This window comes from Lethenteron reissneri, unplaced genomic scaffold (assembly GCF_015708825.2).
Source record: "Lethenteron reissneri isolate LAM-NWPU_2019-01 unplaced genomic scaffold, ASM1570882v1 scaffold_668, whole genome shotgun sequence".
Classification (NCBI taxonomy): Eukaryota; Metazoa; Chordata; class Hyperoartia; order Petromyzontiformes; family Petromyzontidae; genus Lethenteron; species Lethenteron reissneri.
Genome location: NW_026892190.1, coordinates 21,133 through 37,860, shown reverse-complemented (window position 1 = coordinate 37,860; position 16,728 = coordinate 21,133). Strand labels below are relative to the sequence as shown.

At 55.5% G+C, this 16,728-nt stretch overlaps 1 protein-coding gene across 1 annotated transcript; it reads right to left on the bottom strand.

Moving 5' to 3' along the window:
• Positions 1 to 5,439: 5,439 nt before the first annotated feature.
• Positions 5,440 to 15,237, bottom strand: ZMAT2 (zinc finger matrin-type 2). The gene is made up of 6 exons (XM_061548136.1): positions 15,163 to 15,237; positions 13,976 to 14,069; positions 10,994 to 11,117; positions 9,297 to 9,370; positions 7,741 to 7,886; positions 5,440 to 7,184 (listed from the first exon to the last, which is right to left on the bottom strand). Exons 1-6 carry the CDS (start codon positions 15,190 to 15,192, stop codon positions 6,996 to 6,998), a joined length of 657 nt encoding a protein of 218 aa, XP_061404120.1. The 5' UTR covers positions 15,193 to 15,237; the 3' UTR covers positions 5,440 to 6,995.
• Between the last annotated feature and the right edge of the window lie 1,491 nt (positions 15,238 to 16,728).

The window sequence follows — 16,728 nt, the reverse complement described above, 5'->3', positions numbered from 1 at the left end:
CACTCTCCCCTCACACTCTGTGAAACTCTCCCCTCACACTCTCATGTCTGTGAACTCTCCCTCACACTCTCACACTCTCCCCTCACACTCTCCCCTCACACTCTCCCCTCACACTCCCCTCACACTCTGTGACTCTCCCTCACACTCTCCTCACACTCTGTGAACTCTCCCCTCCCACCTCTCTCTCTCTGTGAACTCTCCCCTCACACTCTCCCCTCACACTCTGTGAACTCTCCCCTCACACTCTGTGAACTCTCCCCTCACACTCTCTCTCTCACACACTCCCCTCACACTCTCCCCTCACACTCTCACTGTCTGTGAACTCTCCTCAGACTCTCACACACTCTCCCCTCACCTCTCTCTCTCACACACTCCCCTCACACTCTCCCTCACACTCTCACTGTCTGTGAACTCTCCCTCACACTCTCACACACTCTCCCTCACACTCTCCCCTCACACTCTCCCCTCACACTCTGTGAACTCTCCCCTCACACTCTCACTGTCTGTGAACTCTCCCTCACACTCTCACACACTCTCCCCTCACACTCTCCCCTCACACTCTCCCCTCACACTCTCCCCTCACACTCTGTGAACTCTCCCCTCACACTCTGTGAACTCTCCCCTCACACTCTCTCTCTCACACACTCCCCTCACACTCTCTCCTCACACTCTCCCCTACGTCTCTCACTGTCTGTGAACTCTCCCTCACACTCTCACACACTCTCCCCTCACACTCTCTCTCTCACACACTCCCCTCACACTCTCTCCTCACACTCTCCCCTCACACTCTCACTGTCTGTGAACTCTCCCTCACACTCTCACACACTCTCCCCTCACACTCTCCCCTCACACTCTCCCCTCACACTCTGTGAACTCTCCCCTCACACTCTGTGAACTCTCCCCTCACACTCTGTGAACTCTCCCCTCACACTCTCTCTCTCACACACTCCCCTCACACTCTCACTGTCTGTGAACTCTCCCTCAGACTCTCACACACTCTCCCCTCACACTCCCTCACACTCTCTCCCCTCACACACTCTCTCTCACACTCTCCCCTCGCACTCTCTCTGTGAACTCTCCCTCCCCTCTCTCCCTCGACTCCGCTATTAACTCTCCCTTCTCTCTCCCCTCCCTCCCTCTAACACGCTGTGAACTCTCCCTTATCTCTCCCCTCTCTCTGCCTCAACTCCGCTGTGAACTCTCCCTTAACTCTCTCTCTCTGTGAACTCTTCCTCCCCTCTCTCCCTCGACTCCGCTATTAACTCTCCCTTATCTCTCCCCTCTCTCTGCCTCAACTCCGCTGTGAACTCTCCCTTATCTCTCCCTTAACTCTCCTCTCTCTGCCTCAACTCCACTGTGAACTCTCCCTTATCTCTCCCTCGACTCCGCTATTAACTCTCCCCTCACTCTCCCTCTAACACGCTGTGAACTCTCCCTTAACTCTCCCCTCCCTCCCTCTAACACGCTGTGAACTCTCCCTTATCTCTCCCTTAACTCTCCCCTCTCTCTCAAGGAAGGAAGTCTCTCCCCCCCCCCCCCTCTGACCCCGCCCCTCCCCCACATCCTCGACCTTTGACCCCGCCCCTCCCGGCTTCCCCTCCCCCCCCACCGCTTCTCTCCCTACTTCCGGCACCGCCCGAAGCCATTTCCGGTCGGCCATCTTACTATCCCAGACCACGTGGTCGTCACCCGGAGCCCCGCCCTCCCAGAAGACCACGTGGTCGCCCACCCCCCTCTAGCCCCGCCCTCCTAGAAGACCACGTGGTCGCCCACCCCCCTAAGAGCCCCTCCCTCCCTCCCAACCCACGTGGTCGCCCACCCCCCTAAGAGCCCCTCCCTCCCCACCCAACCCACGTGGTCGCCCACCCCCCTAAGAGCTCCTCCCTCCCCTCCCAACCCACGTGGTCGCCCACCCCCCTAAGAGCCCCTCCCTCCCACCCAACCCACGTGGTCACCCCCCCCCACCCCCCTAAGAGCCCCTCCCTCCCCACCCAGACCACGTGGTCGCCCTCCCCCTCTAGCCCCTCCCTCCCCACCCAACCCACGTGGTCACCCCCCCCACCCCCCTAAGAGCCCCTCCCTCCCCTCCCAACCCACGTGGTCACCGCCCCCACCCCCCTAAGAGCCCCTCCCTCCCCTCCCTACCCACGTGGTCACCCCCCCACCCCCCTAAGAGCCCCTCCCTCCCCACCCAGACCACGTGGTCGCCCTCCCCCTCTAGCCCCTCCCTCCCCACCCAACCCACGTGGTCACCCCCCCACCCCCCTAAGAGCCCCTCCCTCCCTCCCCACCCAGACCACGTGGTCGCCCTCCCCCTCTAGCCCCTCCCTCCCCACCCAACCCACGTGGTCACCCCCCCCACCCCCCTAAGAGCCCCTCCCTCCCTCCCCACCCAGACCACGTGGTCGCCCTCCCCCTCTAGCCCCTCCCTACCCACGTGGTCACCCCCCCACCCCCCTAAGAGCCCCTCCCTCCCTCCCCACCCAGACCACGTGGTCGCCCTCCCCCTCTAGCCCCTCCCTCCCCACCCAACCCACGTGGTCACCCCCCCACCCCCCTAAGAGCCCCTCCCTCCCTCCCCACCCAGACCACGTGGTCGCCCTCCCCCTCTAGCCCCTCCCTCCCCACCCAACCCACGTGGTCACCCCCCCACCCCCCTAAGAGCCCCTCCCTCCCTCCCCACCCAGACCACGTGGTCGCCCTCCCCCTCTAGCCCCTCCCTCCCCACCCAACCCACGTGGTCACCCCCCCACCCCCCTAAGAGCCCCTCCCTCCCCTCCCAACCCACGTGGTCACCCCCCCCACCCCCCTAAGAGCCCCTCCCTCCCCTCCCTACCCACGTGGTCACCCCCCCCACCCCCCTAAGAGCCCCTCCCTCCCCACCCAACCCACGTGGTCACCCCCCCCCTCTAGCCCCTCCCTCCCCACCCAACCCACGTGGTCACCCCCCCCACCCCCCTAAGAGCTCCTCCCTCCCTCCCCACCCAGACCACGTGGTCGCCCCCCCCCACCCCCCTAAAAGCCCCTCCCTCTCTCCCCACCCAGACCACGTGGTCGCCCACCCCCCCCAACCCCCCCACTGTGGTTGTGACGTCACTTCCCCACTCCCGTGATGCACCGCGACTTTTTCAAATTTCACGACCGTTGAGAGGGAGAGATCACGTGACAACCGATCCGAGCGCGCTGATTGGACACCCGCGGCACGTGCACCACGATGGATTTATAAATGTCGGGATTTTTAAAATTGTAGAGATTTTATAAATGTATCGATTTTTATTGTATCGATTTTTAAATGTATCCATTTTTTAATGCGTCTATTTCTAAATGTATCGATTTTTTTTCGATTTAAAGCTTTCGTGACTGCAGGGATTCATCTTCTTGGTTCTTTCAGCACATGCTAGTATTTAATTTAATTTATTATTTTATCTTTATACGTGACTTTACCAAAAGAACCAAAGAATAGTAGTGTAGTGTGAAGCAGTATAGTATCGTGTGTAGTGTATTGTATAGTGGTGTAGTGTATAGTGTATTGTATAGGTGTATAGTGTAGTGGTGTAGTGTATAATATAGTGTGTAGTAGTGTAGTGTATAGTGTGTGTACCCCGTATTCTTGTACAGGGAAATTTAGTCTGCAGGTCCATACGGTGTACAGCCGTTTCGATAAGAGCATCAACAGCAATTGTCTGTTTCTCTCCCGTGATGGGATTTTGTCTGAAAATCGTTGAGATTTCTAATGGATAGGGGGTGATCAGTAAGGTCTGAATTGGTCTGTAATAAGGTAGGGCACTGATAAGGGGTTGCCAGGCATGGTGGTTGTACAAAGGTGTCAGTATTTGTACCAGTTGAAAGGGTAAAAACCTATTACTATATTTTGACACTGGTAAAGGAGATGTCTCAGTGTAAATGCTTAACCCCGAGCTCTCAATACTCTGATAGTGCGCTGTCTTTGAGTTGTACGCCTTTTGGCGTCATCTGGTCCAACACCAATGGAGACTAGGCTCTAAGAAAAGCTGTCTCGGGTGTGGACCAATCAACTTCAAGGACAGTGCATATCATTATCATCATCAGAGTTGTTTCTTTTTGTTTGCGTTTTGACTGCTTGCGTTGTGGTTATTGCAAACATGATGCCTTGTACAAAGGTATCAGTTTTTGTACCAGTTCAAAGGGTAAAAACCTACCACTATATTTTGCCACTGGTAAAGGAGGTCTCATAGTGTAAATGCTTCACCCCGAGCTCTCAATACTCTGATAGTGCGCTGTCTTTGAGTTGTGCGCCTTCTGGCGTCATCTGGTCCAACACCAATGGAGACTAGGCTCTAAGAAAAGCTGTCTCGGGTGTGGACCAATCAACTTCAAGGACAGTGCATATCATTATCATCATCAGAGTTGTTTCTTTTTGTTTGCATTTTGACTGCTTGTGTTGTGGTTATTGCAAACACGATGCCTTGTATAAAGGTGTTAGTTTTTGTACCAGTTGAAAGGGTAAAAACCTATCACTAGGCATGGTGGTGTTGTGTAATCTTGATTTGAAGCTTTCGTGACTGCAAGGAATCCACAAACTCTTTGGTTCTTCGTTAAAGTCACGTGGGTAGAAAATAAATCACGACGTTTCGGGCGCAACACTGAAGGTGAGAAAGCATTGGTCTGCTATTCTTAGGTTTTTTTCGGTAAAGTCACGTAGGTAAAACATTAAAATCACGACGTTTTGGAGGCAACACAAGCTACCGTCTTCAGGTGGAACCGTCACAGCACGATAGCTGTATCAAGTGAGAGTTGGTCTGCTGTTGAGGCAGACTGTTCTAAAAGGTTTGAAATGTGTGTAGCCCCAAGGTTCATAAAGAAGTGGCCGGGGCTAGTGATGTTAATGTTGCAGTACCACAGTTGATACTGGTAGGAACCTCCTGGTTACACCAGCCCACAGGGGATTATTGTGTCCGTCCGTTCGTTGTGCAGGGAGGGGCTGGGTGGGGAGGGGATGGGTGAGGAGGGTGGGGCTGGGTTGGGGGTGGGGAGGGTGGGGCTGGGTGGGGGGTGGGAGGGCTGGGTGGGGCTGGGTGGGAGGGGCTGGGTGGGGGGTGGGAGGCGTGGGGCTGGGTGGGGAGGGGCTGGGTGGGGGGGTGGGAGGCGTGGGGCTGGGTGGGGGGGTGGGAGGCGTGGGGCTGGGTGGGGGGGTGGGAGGGGTGGGGCTGGGTGGGGGGTGGGAGGCATGGGGCTGGGTGGGGAGGGGCTGGGTGGGGAGGGGCTGGTCACCCCGTGGTGCCCTTATAAAACTCAACGTTTCACCTACTCACGCCGGCTTGTGCCCGCCCTCACAGTCGGGCATATTTGCGGAATACACCACGCCGCCGTTGACCCTGCAGGCCATTGACCGAGCAACCCCCAACGTCACTACCAGCTCCCTCCGCAGGACAATGTGTTACAGAAGCACTCTGACGAAGATCGTGGTGGAGGTCGTTTATTACACACGGTTTTAAATGACGGCGGCTATGATCATGATGATGGAGATGATGATGTAGTTGATGATGATGATGTAGGTGATGGTGTTGATGGCACAGTCAGGGGGTACACAGCTGGTGGTGCATCTACCGGTCATCTCAGTCGGTCGACCAATGGCACCTGCTGGGTCTGTCCCGTGACCTCCTCATGCACCTAGCCTGGCACAGCAGCAGGAAACCCATGGTACCTGCTGGGTCTGTCCCGTGACCTCCTCATGCACCTAGCCTGGCACAGCAGCAGGAAACCCATGGTACCTGCTAGGTCTGTCCCGTGAGCTCCTCCTGCACCTAGCCTGGCACAGCAGTCAACCCGTGGCACCTGCTGGGTCTGTCCCGTGACCTCCTCATGCACCTAGCCTGGCACAGCAGTCAACCCGTGGCACCTCCTGGGTCTGTCCCGTGACCTCCTCCTGCCAAAAGCAGAGAGCCTTCGACACTTCACGTGGCAGCCTCAAGGTGCACCTAGCCTGGCACAAGGGGTGCCGTGGTGACGTCACCGTCACTTAGTGGAGAATGGTGGCGGTTGTGGCGGTGGTGGTGTTGGTCGTGGTTGTGATGTTGTTGTTGGTGGTGGTGTTGTTGGTCGTAGTGGCGGTGGTGGTGGTGTTGATGGTCGTAGTGGCGGTGGTGGTGGTGTTGATGGTCGTGGTGGTGGTGTTGTTGGTCGTAGTGGCGGTGGTGGTGGTGTTGATGGTCGTGGTGTTGGTGTTGTTGATGGTCGTAGTGTTGTTGGTGGTGTTGCTGGTGGTGTTGTTGGTGGTGTTGTTGTTGGTCGTGATGGTGGCTGTAGTGGTGGTGGCGATGGTGGTGATGGTCGTGGTGTTGTTGGTGGTGTTGCTGGTGGTGTTGTTGGTGGTGTTGTTGTTGGTCGTGATGGTGGCTGTAGTGGTGGTGGCGATGGTGGTGTTGTTGTTGGTCGTGATGGTGGCTGTAGTGGTGGTGGCGATGGTGGTGATGGTCGTGGTGTTGTTGGTGGTGTTGTTGGTGGTGTTGCTGGTGGTGTTGTTGTTAATCGTGATGGTGGCTGTAGTGGTGGTGTTGCTGGTGTTGTTGTTGTTAATCGTGATGGTGGCTGTAGTGGTGGTGGCGATGGTGGTGATGGTCGTGGTGTTGTTGGTGGTGTTGTTGGTGGTGTTGTTGGTGGTGTTGTTGGTGTTGTTGTTGTTGGTCGTGATGGTGGCTGTAGTGGTGGTGTTGCTGGTGTTGTTGTTGTTAATCGTGATGGTGGCTGTAGTGGTGGTGGCGATGGTGGTGATGGTCGTGGTGTTGTTGTTGGTGGTGTTGTTGGTGGTGTTGCTGTTGATGTTGCTGGTGTTGTTGTTGTTGGTCGTGATGGTGGCTGTAGTCGTGGTGGTGGCGACGGGGATGCCACGAGTTCGATGACGACGCTGATGAGGTGGACGCCGGCGGAGGTGGTGGACGACGAGGTAAAGGTGGCGGACGAGGCGGGCGACGAGGAGGAGACGGACGAGGAGGTGGACAAGGAGGTGGACGCCGGCCTCAGTGCGACTTCTTTGTGGAGGTGAAGCTGCCAAAGCCCATGACAGCGGCCATGTTGGCAGCACCCCCCCCACCCGCCCCTCCCCCCTCCCCCTCCTCCTCCTCAAGACCGGCGGCGCAGAGATCCGGGTCCGGCTCGACGGTTCGCTTTCGGCGCTTCTCACGCCGGAACACCTTCTGCCTCTCCTCCTGCGGTGGTGGCGGTGGTGGCGGTGGTGGCGGTGGTGGCGGTGGTGGCGGTGGTGGTGGCGGTGGTGGTGGCGGTGGTGGTGGCGGTGGTGGTGGCGGTGGTGGCGATGGTGGTGATGGTGGCGGTGGTGGTGGTGATGGTGGTGATGGTGGCGGTGGTGGCGGTAATACAGGAGGGGGAGGCGTGGGGGGGGAGGCACAAAGAGGATTGAAAATACATTCACTCAGACACTCATCCACCTAGCCGCCCACTCACCCACCCACTCACCCACCCACTCACCCACCCAACCACTAACCCACTCAGCCACCTACTCACCCACCTACTCACCCACCCAGCCACCCATCCACCCACTCACCCCACCTACTCACCCACCCACCTACTCCCCCACCCGCTCGCCCATCCACTCACCCGCCCATCCGCCACCCACTCACCCACCTACTCACCCACCCACCTACTCACCCACACGCTCGCTCGCCCATCCACTTGCCCGCCCACCCAACCGCTCGCCCACCCACTCAACCGCCCGCTCGTCCACCCGCTCGCCCACCCACCCACCTCCTCCTTGAGCTCCTTGAGCCTCTCCTCGAAGTGGAACTCTTTCTGCTTCTCCTCCAGCCGCCGCTTGTTGAGCTCGAAGCGCGAACGCACCTGGTCCAGCGACGAGCGCTCCACTCGCATGGACATGCCCAGGTTTCTCTGGTCTAGAGCGGGGAGACAGGGGAGACAGGGGAGACGCGGGGAGACACGGGGAGACAGGGGAGACGCGGGGAGACGCGGGGAGACGCGGGGAGACGCGGGGAGACGCGGTGAGACGCGGTGAGACGCGGTGAGACGCGGTGAGACGCGGGGAGACGCGGGGAGACGCGGTGAGACGCGGTGAGACGCGGTGAGACGCGGTGAGACGCGGTGAGACGCGGTGAGACGCGGGAGACGCGGGAGACGCGGAGAGACGCGGTGAGACGCGGTGAGACGCGGTGAGACGCGGTGAGACGCGGGGAGACGCGGGAGACGCGGGAGACGCGGAGAGACGCGGAGAGACGCGGGAGACGCGGTGAGACGCGGTGAGACGCGGGAGACGCGGGAGACGCGGGAGACGCGGGAGACGCGGTGAGACGCGGTGAGACGCGGGAGACGCGGGAGACGCGGGAGACGCGGGAGACGCGGGAGACGCGGTGAGACGCGGGAGACGCGGGAGACGCGGTGAGACGCGGTGAGACGCGGGAGACGCGGGAGACGCGGGGAGACGCGGGAGACGCGGGAGACGCGGAGAGACGCGGTGAGACGCGGGAGACGCGGGAGACGCGGGGAGACGCGGGGAGACGCGGGAGACGCGGGAGACGCGGGAGACGCGGGGAGACGCGGGGAGACGCGGTGAGACGCGGTGAGACGCGGTGAGACGCGGGGAGACGCGGGAGACGCGGGGAGACGCGGTGAGACGCGGTGAGACGCGGTGAGACGCGGTGAGACGCGGTGAGACGCGGGAGACGCGGGAGACGCGGGAGACGCGGAGAGACGCGGAGAGACGCGGTGAGACGCGGTGAGACGCGGTGAGACGCGGTGAGACGCGGGGAGACGCGGGAGACGCGGGAGACGCGGAGAGACGCGGAGAGACGCGGGAGACGCGGGAGACGCGGTGAGACGCGGTGAGACGCGGGAGACGCGGGAGACGCGGGAGACGCGGGAGACGCGGTGAGACGCGGGAGACGCGGGAGACGCGGGAGACGCGGGAGACGCGGGAGACGCGGTGAGACGCGGGAGACGCGGGAGACGCGGTGAGACGCGGTGAGACGCGGGAGACGCGGGAGACGCGGGAGACGCGGGGAGACGCGGGAGACGCGGGAGACGCGGAGAGACGCGGTGAGACGCGGGAGACGCGGGAGACGCGGGAGACGCGGGAGACGCGGGAGACGCGGGAGACGCGGGAGACGCGGGAGACGCGGGGAGACGCGGGGAGACGCGGTGAGACGCGGTGAGACGCGGGGAGACGCGGGAGACGCGGGAGACGCGGGGAGACGCGGGGAGACGTGGTGAGACGGGGGGAGACACACCACAGGGACACACCATATGGACACACCACACCACACAGGGACACACCACACATGGCCACTCACGTTTTTTGCCGTTGATGTGGTCCAGGAAGTTGATGGAGTCCTTGACAACGCAGTCGCAGACGTTGCAGTAGTAGCTGGCAGCACGCGGGGACACACACGCACACACGTGTGGTGAGTGGGTGGTGAGTGGGTGGTGAGTGGGTGGTGAGTGGGTGGTGAGTGGGTGGTGAGTGGGTGGGTAGTGAGTGGGTGAGCGAGTGATGAGTGAGTGGGTGAGTTAATGGTTGGTGAGTGGGGGGTGGTGAGTGAATGGGCAGTGAGTGAGTTGGTGAAGAGTGAGTGGCTGAGCGAGTGGGTGAGTGAGTGGTGAGTGGCTGAGCGAGTGAGTGAGCGGTGAGTGAGCGGTCAGTGAGTGAGCGAGTGGGCGAGTGATTGAGTGGTGAGCGAGCGGTGAGTGGCTGAGCGAGTGAGTGAGCGGTGAGTGGCTGAGCGAGTGGTGAGTGATTGAGAGGTGAGTGAGTGGTGAGTGGCTGAGCGAGTGGGTGAGTGATTGAGTGGTGAGTGATTTGAGTGGTGAGCGAGTGAGTGAGCGAGTGAGCGAGTGAGCGGCGAGTGAGTGAGTGGCTGAGCGAGTGGGTGAGTGAGTGAGTGGGTGAGTAATTGAGTGGTGAGCGAGTGAGTGAGCGAGTGAGCGGCGAGTGAGTGAGTGGCTGAGCGAGTGGGTGAGTGGTGAGTGGGTGAGCGAGTGAGTGAGCGAGTGAGCGGCGAGTGAGTGAGTGGCTGAGCGAGTGAGAGAGCGGTGAGTGGCTGAGCGAATGAGTGAGAGGTGAGTGGGTGAGTGAGTGGTGAGTGGCTGAGCGAGTGGGTGAGTGATTGAGTGGTGAGTGATTTGAGTGGTGAGTGGCTGAGTGAGTGGGTGAGTGATTGAGTGGTGAGCGAGTGAGTGAGCGAGTGAGCGAGCGAGTGAGTGAGTGGCTGAGCGAGTGGGTGAGTGATTGAGTGGTGAGCGAGTGAGTGAGCGAGTGAGCGAGCGAGTGAGTGAGCGGCGAGTGAGTGAGTGGCTGAGCGAGTGGGTGAGTGATTGAGCGGTGAGCGAGTGAGTGAGCGAGTGAGCGAGCGAGTGAGTGGCTGAGCGAGTGGGTGAGTGATTGAGTGGTGAGTGATTGAGTGGGTGAGTGAGCGAGTGAGTGAGCGAGCAAGTGAGCGGTGAGTGAGTGAGTGAGCGGCGAGTGAGTGAGTGGCTGAGCGAGTGGGTGAGTGATTGAGTGGTGAGCGAGTGAGCGAGCGAGTGAGCGAGTGAGTGAGCGGTAAGTGCTTGAGCGAGTGGGTGAGTGATTGAGTGGTGAGTGGCTGAGTGATTGAGTGAGCGGGTGAGCGAGTGAGTGAGTGGCTGAGCGAGTGGGTGAGTGATTGAGTGGTGAGCGAGTGAGCGAGCGAGTGAGCGAGTGAGTGAGCGGTAAGTGCTTGAGCGAGTGGGTGAGTGATTGAGTGGTGAGTGGCTGAGTGATTGAGTGAGCGGGTGAGCGAGTGAGTGAGTGGCTGAGCGAGTGGGTGAGTGATTGAGTGGTGAGCGAGTGAGCGAGCGAGTGAGTGAGCGGTAAGTGCTTGAGCGAGTGGGTGAGTGATTGAGTGGTGAGTGGCTGAGTGATTGAGTGAGCGGGTGAGCGAGTGAGTGAGCGGCGAGTGAGTGAGTGGCTGAGCGAGTGGGTGAGTGGGTGAGTGATTGAGTGGTGAGCGAGCGGTGAGCGGGCGCTCACCCTCCAGTCTCGCTCTGCGGCGTCGTCTTGCTGATGACGATCGACTTCCCGAGCCGAGACTCGAGGTCGACTTTGTAGTCTCTGTGACGCAGCAGCTCCCTCTTCACAGCCACCACCGGCTTCGCTGCACAGCACACACGCAGCACAGTATATATAGACACACACACAGTACACACACACAGTACACACACACAGTACACACACACAGTACACACACACAGTACACACACACAGACTTTGTAGTCTCGGTGACGCAGCAGCTCCCTCTTCACAGCCACCACCGGCTTCGCTGCACGGCACACACGCAGTACACACACACAGTACACACACACAGTACACACACACAGTACACACACACAGTACACACACACAGTACACACACACAATACACACACACAGACTTTGTAGTCTCGGTGACGCAGCAGCTCCCTCTTCACAGCCACCACCGGCTTCGCTGCACGGCACACACGCAGTACACACACACAGTACACACACACAGTACACACACACAGTACACACACACAGTACACACACACAGTACACACACACAGACTTTGTAGTCTCGGTGACGCAGCAGCTCCCTCTTCACAGCCACCACCGGCTTCGCTGCACGGCACACACGCAGTACACACACACAGTACACACACACAGTACACACACACAGTACACACACACAGTACACACACACAGTACACACACACACAGTACACACACACAGACTTTGTAGTCTCTGTGACGCAGCAGCTCCCTCTTCACAGCCACCACCGGCTTCGCTGCACAGCACACACACAGTACACACACACAGTACACACATACAGCACACACACACAGTACACACACACAGACTTTGTAGTCTCGGTGATGCAGCAGCTCCCTCTTCACAGCCACCACCGGCTTCGCTGCACAGTACACAAGCAGCACGCGCAGCACACGCAGCACAGTATATATAGACACACACACACAGTACATACAGTACACACACAGTACACACAGCACACGCAGCACATGCAGCACAGTATATATAGACACACACACAGTACATACAGTACACACACAGTACACACAGCACATATAGACACACACAGTACACACAGCACAGTATATATAGAGACACACACACAGTACATACAGTACACACACAGTACACACAGCACATATAGACACACACAGTACACACAGCACAGTATATATAGACACACACACACAGTACATACAGTACACACACAGTACACACAGCACATATAGACACACACAGTACACACAGCACAGTATATATAGACACACACACAGTACATACAGTACACACACAGTACACACAGCACACAAGCAGCACACAGTACACACAGCACAGTATATATAGACACACACACAGTGCATACAGTACACACACAGTACACACAGCACATAGACACACACAGTACACACAGCACAGTATATATAGACACACACAGTACATACAGTACACACACAGTACACACAGCACATATAGACACACACAGTACACACAGCACAGTATATATAGACACACACAGTACACACACAGTACACACACAGCACACACAGCACAGTATATATAGACACACACACAGTACACACAGCACAGTACACACAGCACGGCACAGCAAATATAGACACACACACAGTACACACAGCACAGTATATATAGACACACACACAGTACACACACAATACACACAGCACAGTACACACAGCACGGCACAGCAAATATAGACACACACACAGTACACACACAGCACAGTACACACAGTACACACAGTACACACACACAGTACACACACAGCACAGTACACACAGTACACACACAGTACACACACAGCACAGTACACACAGTACACACAGTACACATACACAGTACACACACAGCACAGTACACACAGTACACACACACAGCACAGTACACACAGTACACACACACAGTACACACACAGCACAGTACACACACACAGTACACACACAGCACAGTACACACAGTACACACAGCAAATATAGACACACACACAGTACACACACAGCACAGTACACACAGTACACACACACAGTACACACACAGCACAGTACACACACACAGTACACACACAGCACAGTACACACAGTACACACAGCAAATATAGACACACACACAGTACAAAGTACACACTAAGTAGACACACACACACTACACTACTACACACAGTACACACACACAGTACACACACACAGTACACACACACAGTACACACACAGTACACACACCGTACACACACACGCAGTACACACACACACAGTACACACACAGTACACACACCGTACACACACACGCAGTACACACAGCACACAGTACACACACAGCACACAGTACACACACAGAACACACACAGTACACACACAGTACACACACAGTACACACAGCAAATATAGACACAAACAGTACACACACACAGTACACATACACAGCACACACACAGTACACATACACAGTACACACACAGTACACACACAGTACACACACACAGTACACACAGCAAATATAGACACACACACAGTACACACAGCACAAGCAGCACACGCAGCACAGTATATATAGACACACAGCACACACACTACACACACACACTACACACACACACTACACACACACAGTACACACACACAGCACACACACAGTAAACACTACACCCACACACTACACCCACACAGTACACACACACACAGTACACACACACAGCACACACACAGTACACACACACAGTACACAGTACACACACACTACACCCACACACTACACCCACACACTACACCCACACTACACACACACACACTACACACACTACACACACACAGTACACAGTACACACACACAGTACACACACACAGTATACACATACAGTACACACAAACACAGTATACACACACAGTATACACACACACAGTATACACACACACTACACACACACTACACAGTACACACACTACACACTGTACCTGTTCTCTTGTCCCTCTCCTCATCGAGGCGTCTCTGAGCCAACTTCTCGTATTCACTGCGGTCCCATTTCCTCCTGAAGTCCATGTCTGCCGCCTGCACACACACACACAGAGACACAGACAAAGGTCCCCCGTGTAGCCTTAGCAGACTGTAGGGGCAAGTGCTGTTAGCGAGTAGCAGCACCTATGAAGGCTACCGGCACTGTGGCACACACAGAGGGGGTGGGTGGCCAGCACCACGCCCGGCCGCCTTTGTCTCCCCAGTGGCGATGTTTACACACCGCACCAGGTACTCATTTGAGGCCGAGTCGACCTAGAGGAGGCCCGGGACCGGTTCAGATAATCGTCACTGGTGTTGGCCGTGAGCGGGAATCGAACTCGTGTCGCCGGGTTCGTAACGCAGCGTAGCGCTAACCGCTACACCCACCGCTCCCACTACACACACAGAGACACAAACAAAGATCCCCCGTGTAGCCTTAATAGTCAACATCTCTCAGTGTCTGTGATTGAACCCACGACCTCCTGCGTACCAGGCGAGGTAGTCAACATCTCTCAGTGTCTGTGATTGAACCCACGACCTCCTGCGTACCAGGCGAGGTAGTCAACATCTCTCAGTGTCTGGGATTGAACCCACGACCTCCTGCGTACCAGGCGAGGTAGTCAACATCTCTCAGTGTGTGGGATTGAACCCACGACCTCCTGCGTACCAGGCGAGGTAGTCAACATCTCTCAGGGTCTGGGATTGAACCCACGACCTCCTGTGCACCAGGCGAGGTAGTCAACATCTCATAGCCAACCTTGACTTTCCTCGTCAAAACAAACCAGGACATCAATGACACGAACAATTCTCGTCGTCAGTTAATGGGGACATCGTTGGAGTTAACTTATGACAATGTATAACAGTTATACACCAAAATCTACACGTCCACCGGGGGACACCTCCGGTCTGGCCTGGCTCTCCCCCGCGGGAAGCCTGCGCTAGGCCGCCCGCCGCTCGTCCATCCGAGGCCGCCGCGGTCTCGGCGTCGAGGCCTTGGTCAATGAAATCTCGCGTAAGAGGCGGGGGTCGACGCTACACGCGAGCGACTGCGCTCGCTTCGAGCGATCGAACGTTTAACGCGATGCCAACGAAGTAAAACGACCGCCGAAATTATTTTAAAAAAGATATAAAATAAAAAAATCGTCACCTCCTTCGAACTCCCGCCGCCGGACGCCATTTTCACGCGTTGAGCAAGAATCGATTCCACGGTGAGTTCGTTTTCGATTCCACGGCCGAGTTTATCGACTCCGTAAGGCGTTGACGTTTAAACAACAAAAGGAATCGATTCCTTCGATTCGATTCGATAGCTACGGTTTACACCGGCGCGCGCGCGTTCGTACGAGGAACCCCGCCCGCCCCCATTGAGGCGACAACCGATTCCGAATCGTAAATTTTGTACCATTGTTTTTATCGGGAATCGATTCGGATAAATGTCACTTTCAACTGAGCTGACCTAGACGAAGTCCAAACCGAACTTAAAAAAAAATGAAAAAAAATGTTTTTTTGGCTTTGCCGGTATCAAACGTGTGAATTAGACGAGAGTAGGAGGAGCTTTTGCCCTCTCTGGCCGTGATAAAACTGCAGGGGTGTTCAGTTGTGCAAAAAAAAACACAAACAATTAGATTGGATTACTTCTTTGCAAGAGATTTTGAAGTTAAAACTTTCGTGACCGCAGGAAGTAAAATTCTTGGTTCGTTCGGTAAAGTCACGTAGGTAGAAAATTTAAATTAAAAAATTATATTGTTTTTATTTTATTTATTTTACACGCTTTTTAAATCCTTTATATTAAGTTCGCTTGCTTGCTTGCGTGCTTGCTTGCTTAGGACCGTGCAAATCTTTCGGTCGTTTTTTAACCCACTTCCCGTGATCCAATCGAGCTGACATTTTGCACACAGACTCGTTGTGCGAGACAATTAATGTTCGTGAAAAAATTTTCCCAAATTTTACACTGTTTAGAGAATTTTTTTTTATATTTAATTAGCAATTGCTTAATGGTGGCAGACAATCATCTGACCCATAGGTGGCAGCCATCTCAAGCCAGAGGACGAGAGGACTCTAGCCGCCCCGATACCACGCATATAAAGGATTTATAGAGAAAAACTTTGTTTTTACGGGTTATACTTATTAAATCCTTTATATTAAGTTCGCTTGCTTGCTTAGGACCGTGCAAATCTTTCGGTCGTTTTTTAACCCACTTCCCGTGATCCAATCGAGCTGACATTTTGCACACAGACTCGTTGTGCGTGACAATTAATTTCGTGAAATTTTTTTCCAAAATTTTACACTTTTTAGGACAAAAATATTATATTTAATTGCCAATTGCTTAATACTGGCAGACAATCATCTGACCCATAGGTGGCAGCCATCTCAAGCCAGAGGACGAGAGGACTCTAGCCGCCACGCATATAAAGGATTTAGAGTGAAAAACTTTGTTTTTACGGGTTATACTTGTTATTTAACTCACTTGGTCTGTTGTATCTTCAAAAAATAAATATTGTAACTCAATTTTTACCCACTTCCCAATGTGCCATCGACTGCAAACTTCGTACGGCTGTGTCATACTGATGACAACACGATATTCTATCATAAAAAATCCAAAACATTTATTTTAAAACATTTTACACGCTTTTATTTAACATACTGTATGCTAATAATTGTTTTTTTACCCTTTTATCTGGCAACAAAACTGACACCTTTTTTACAAGGAGTCATG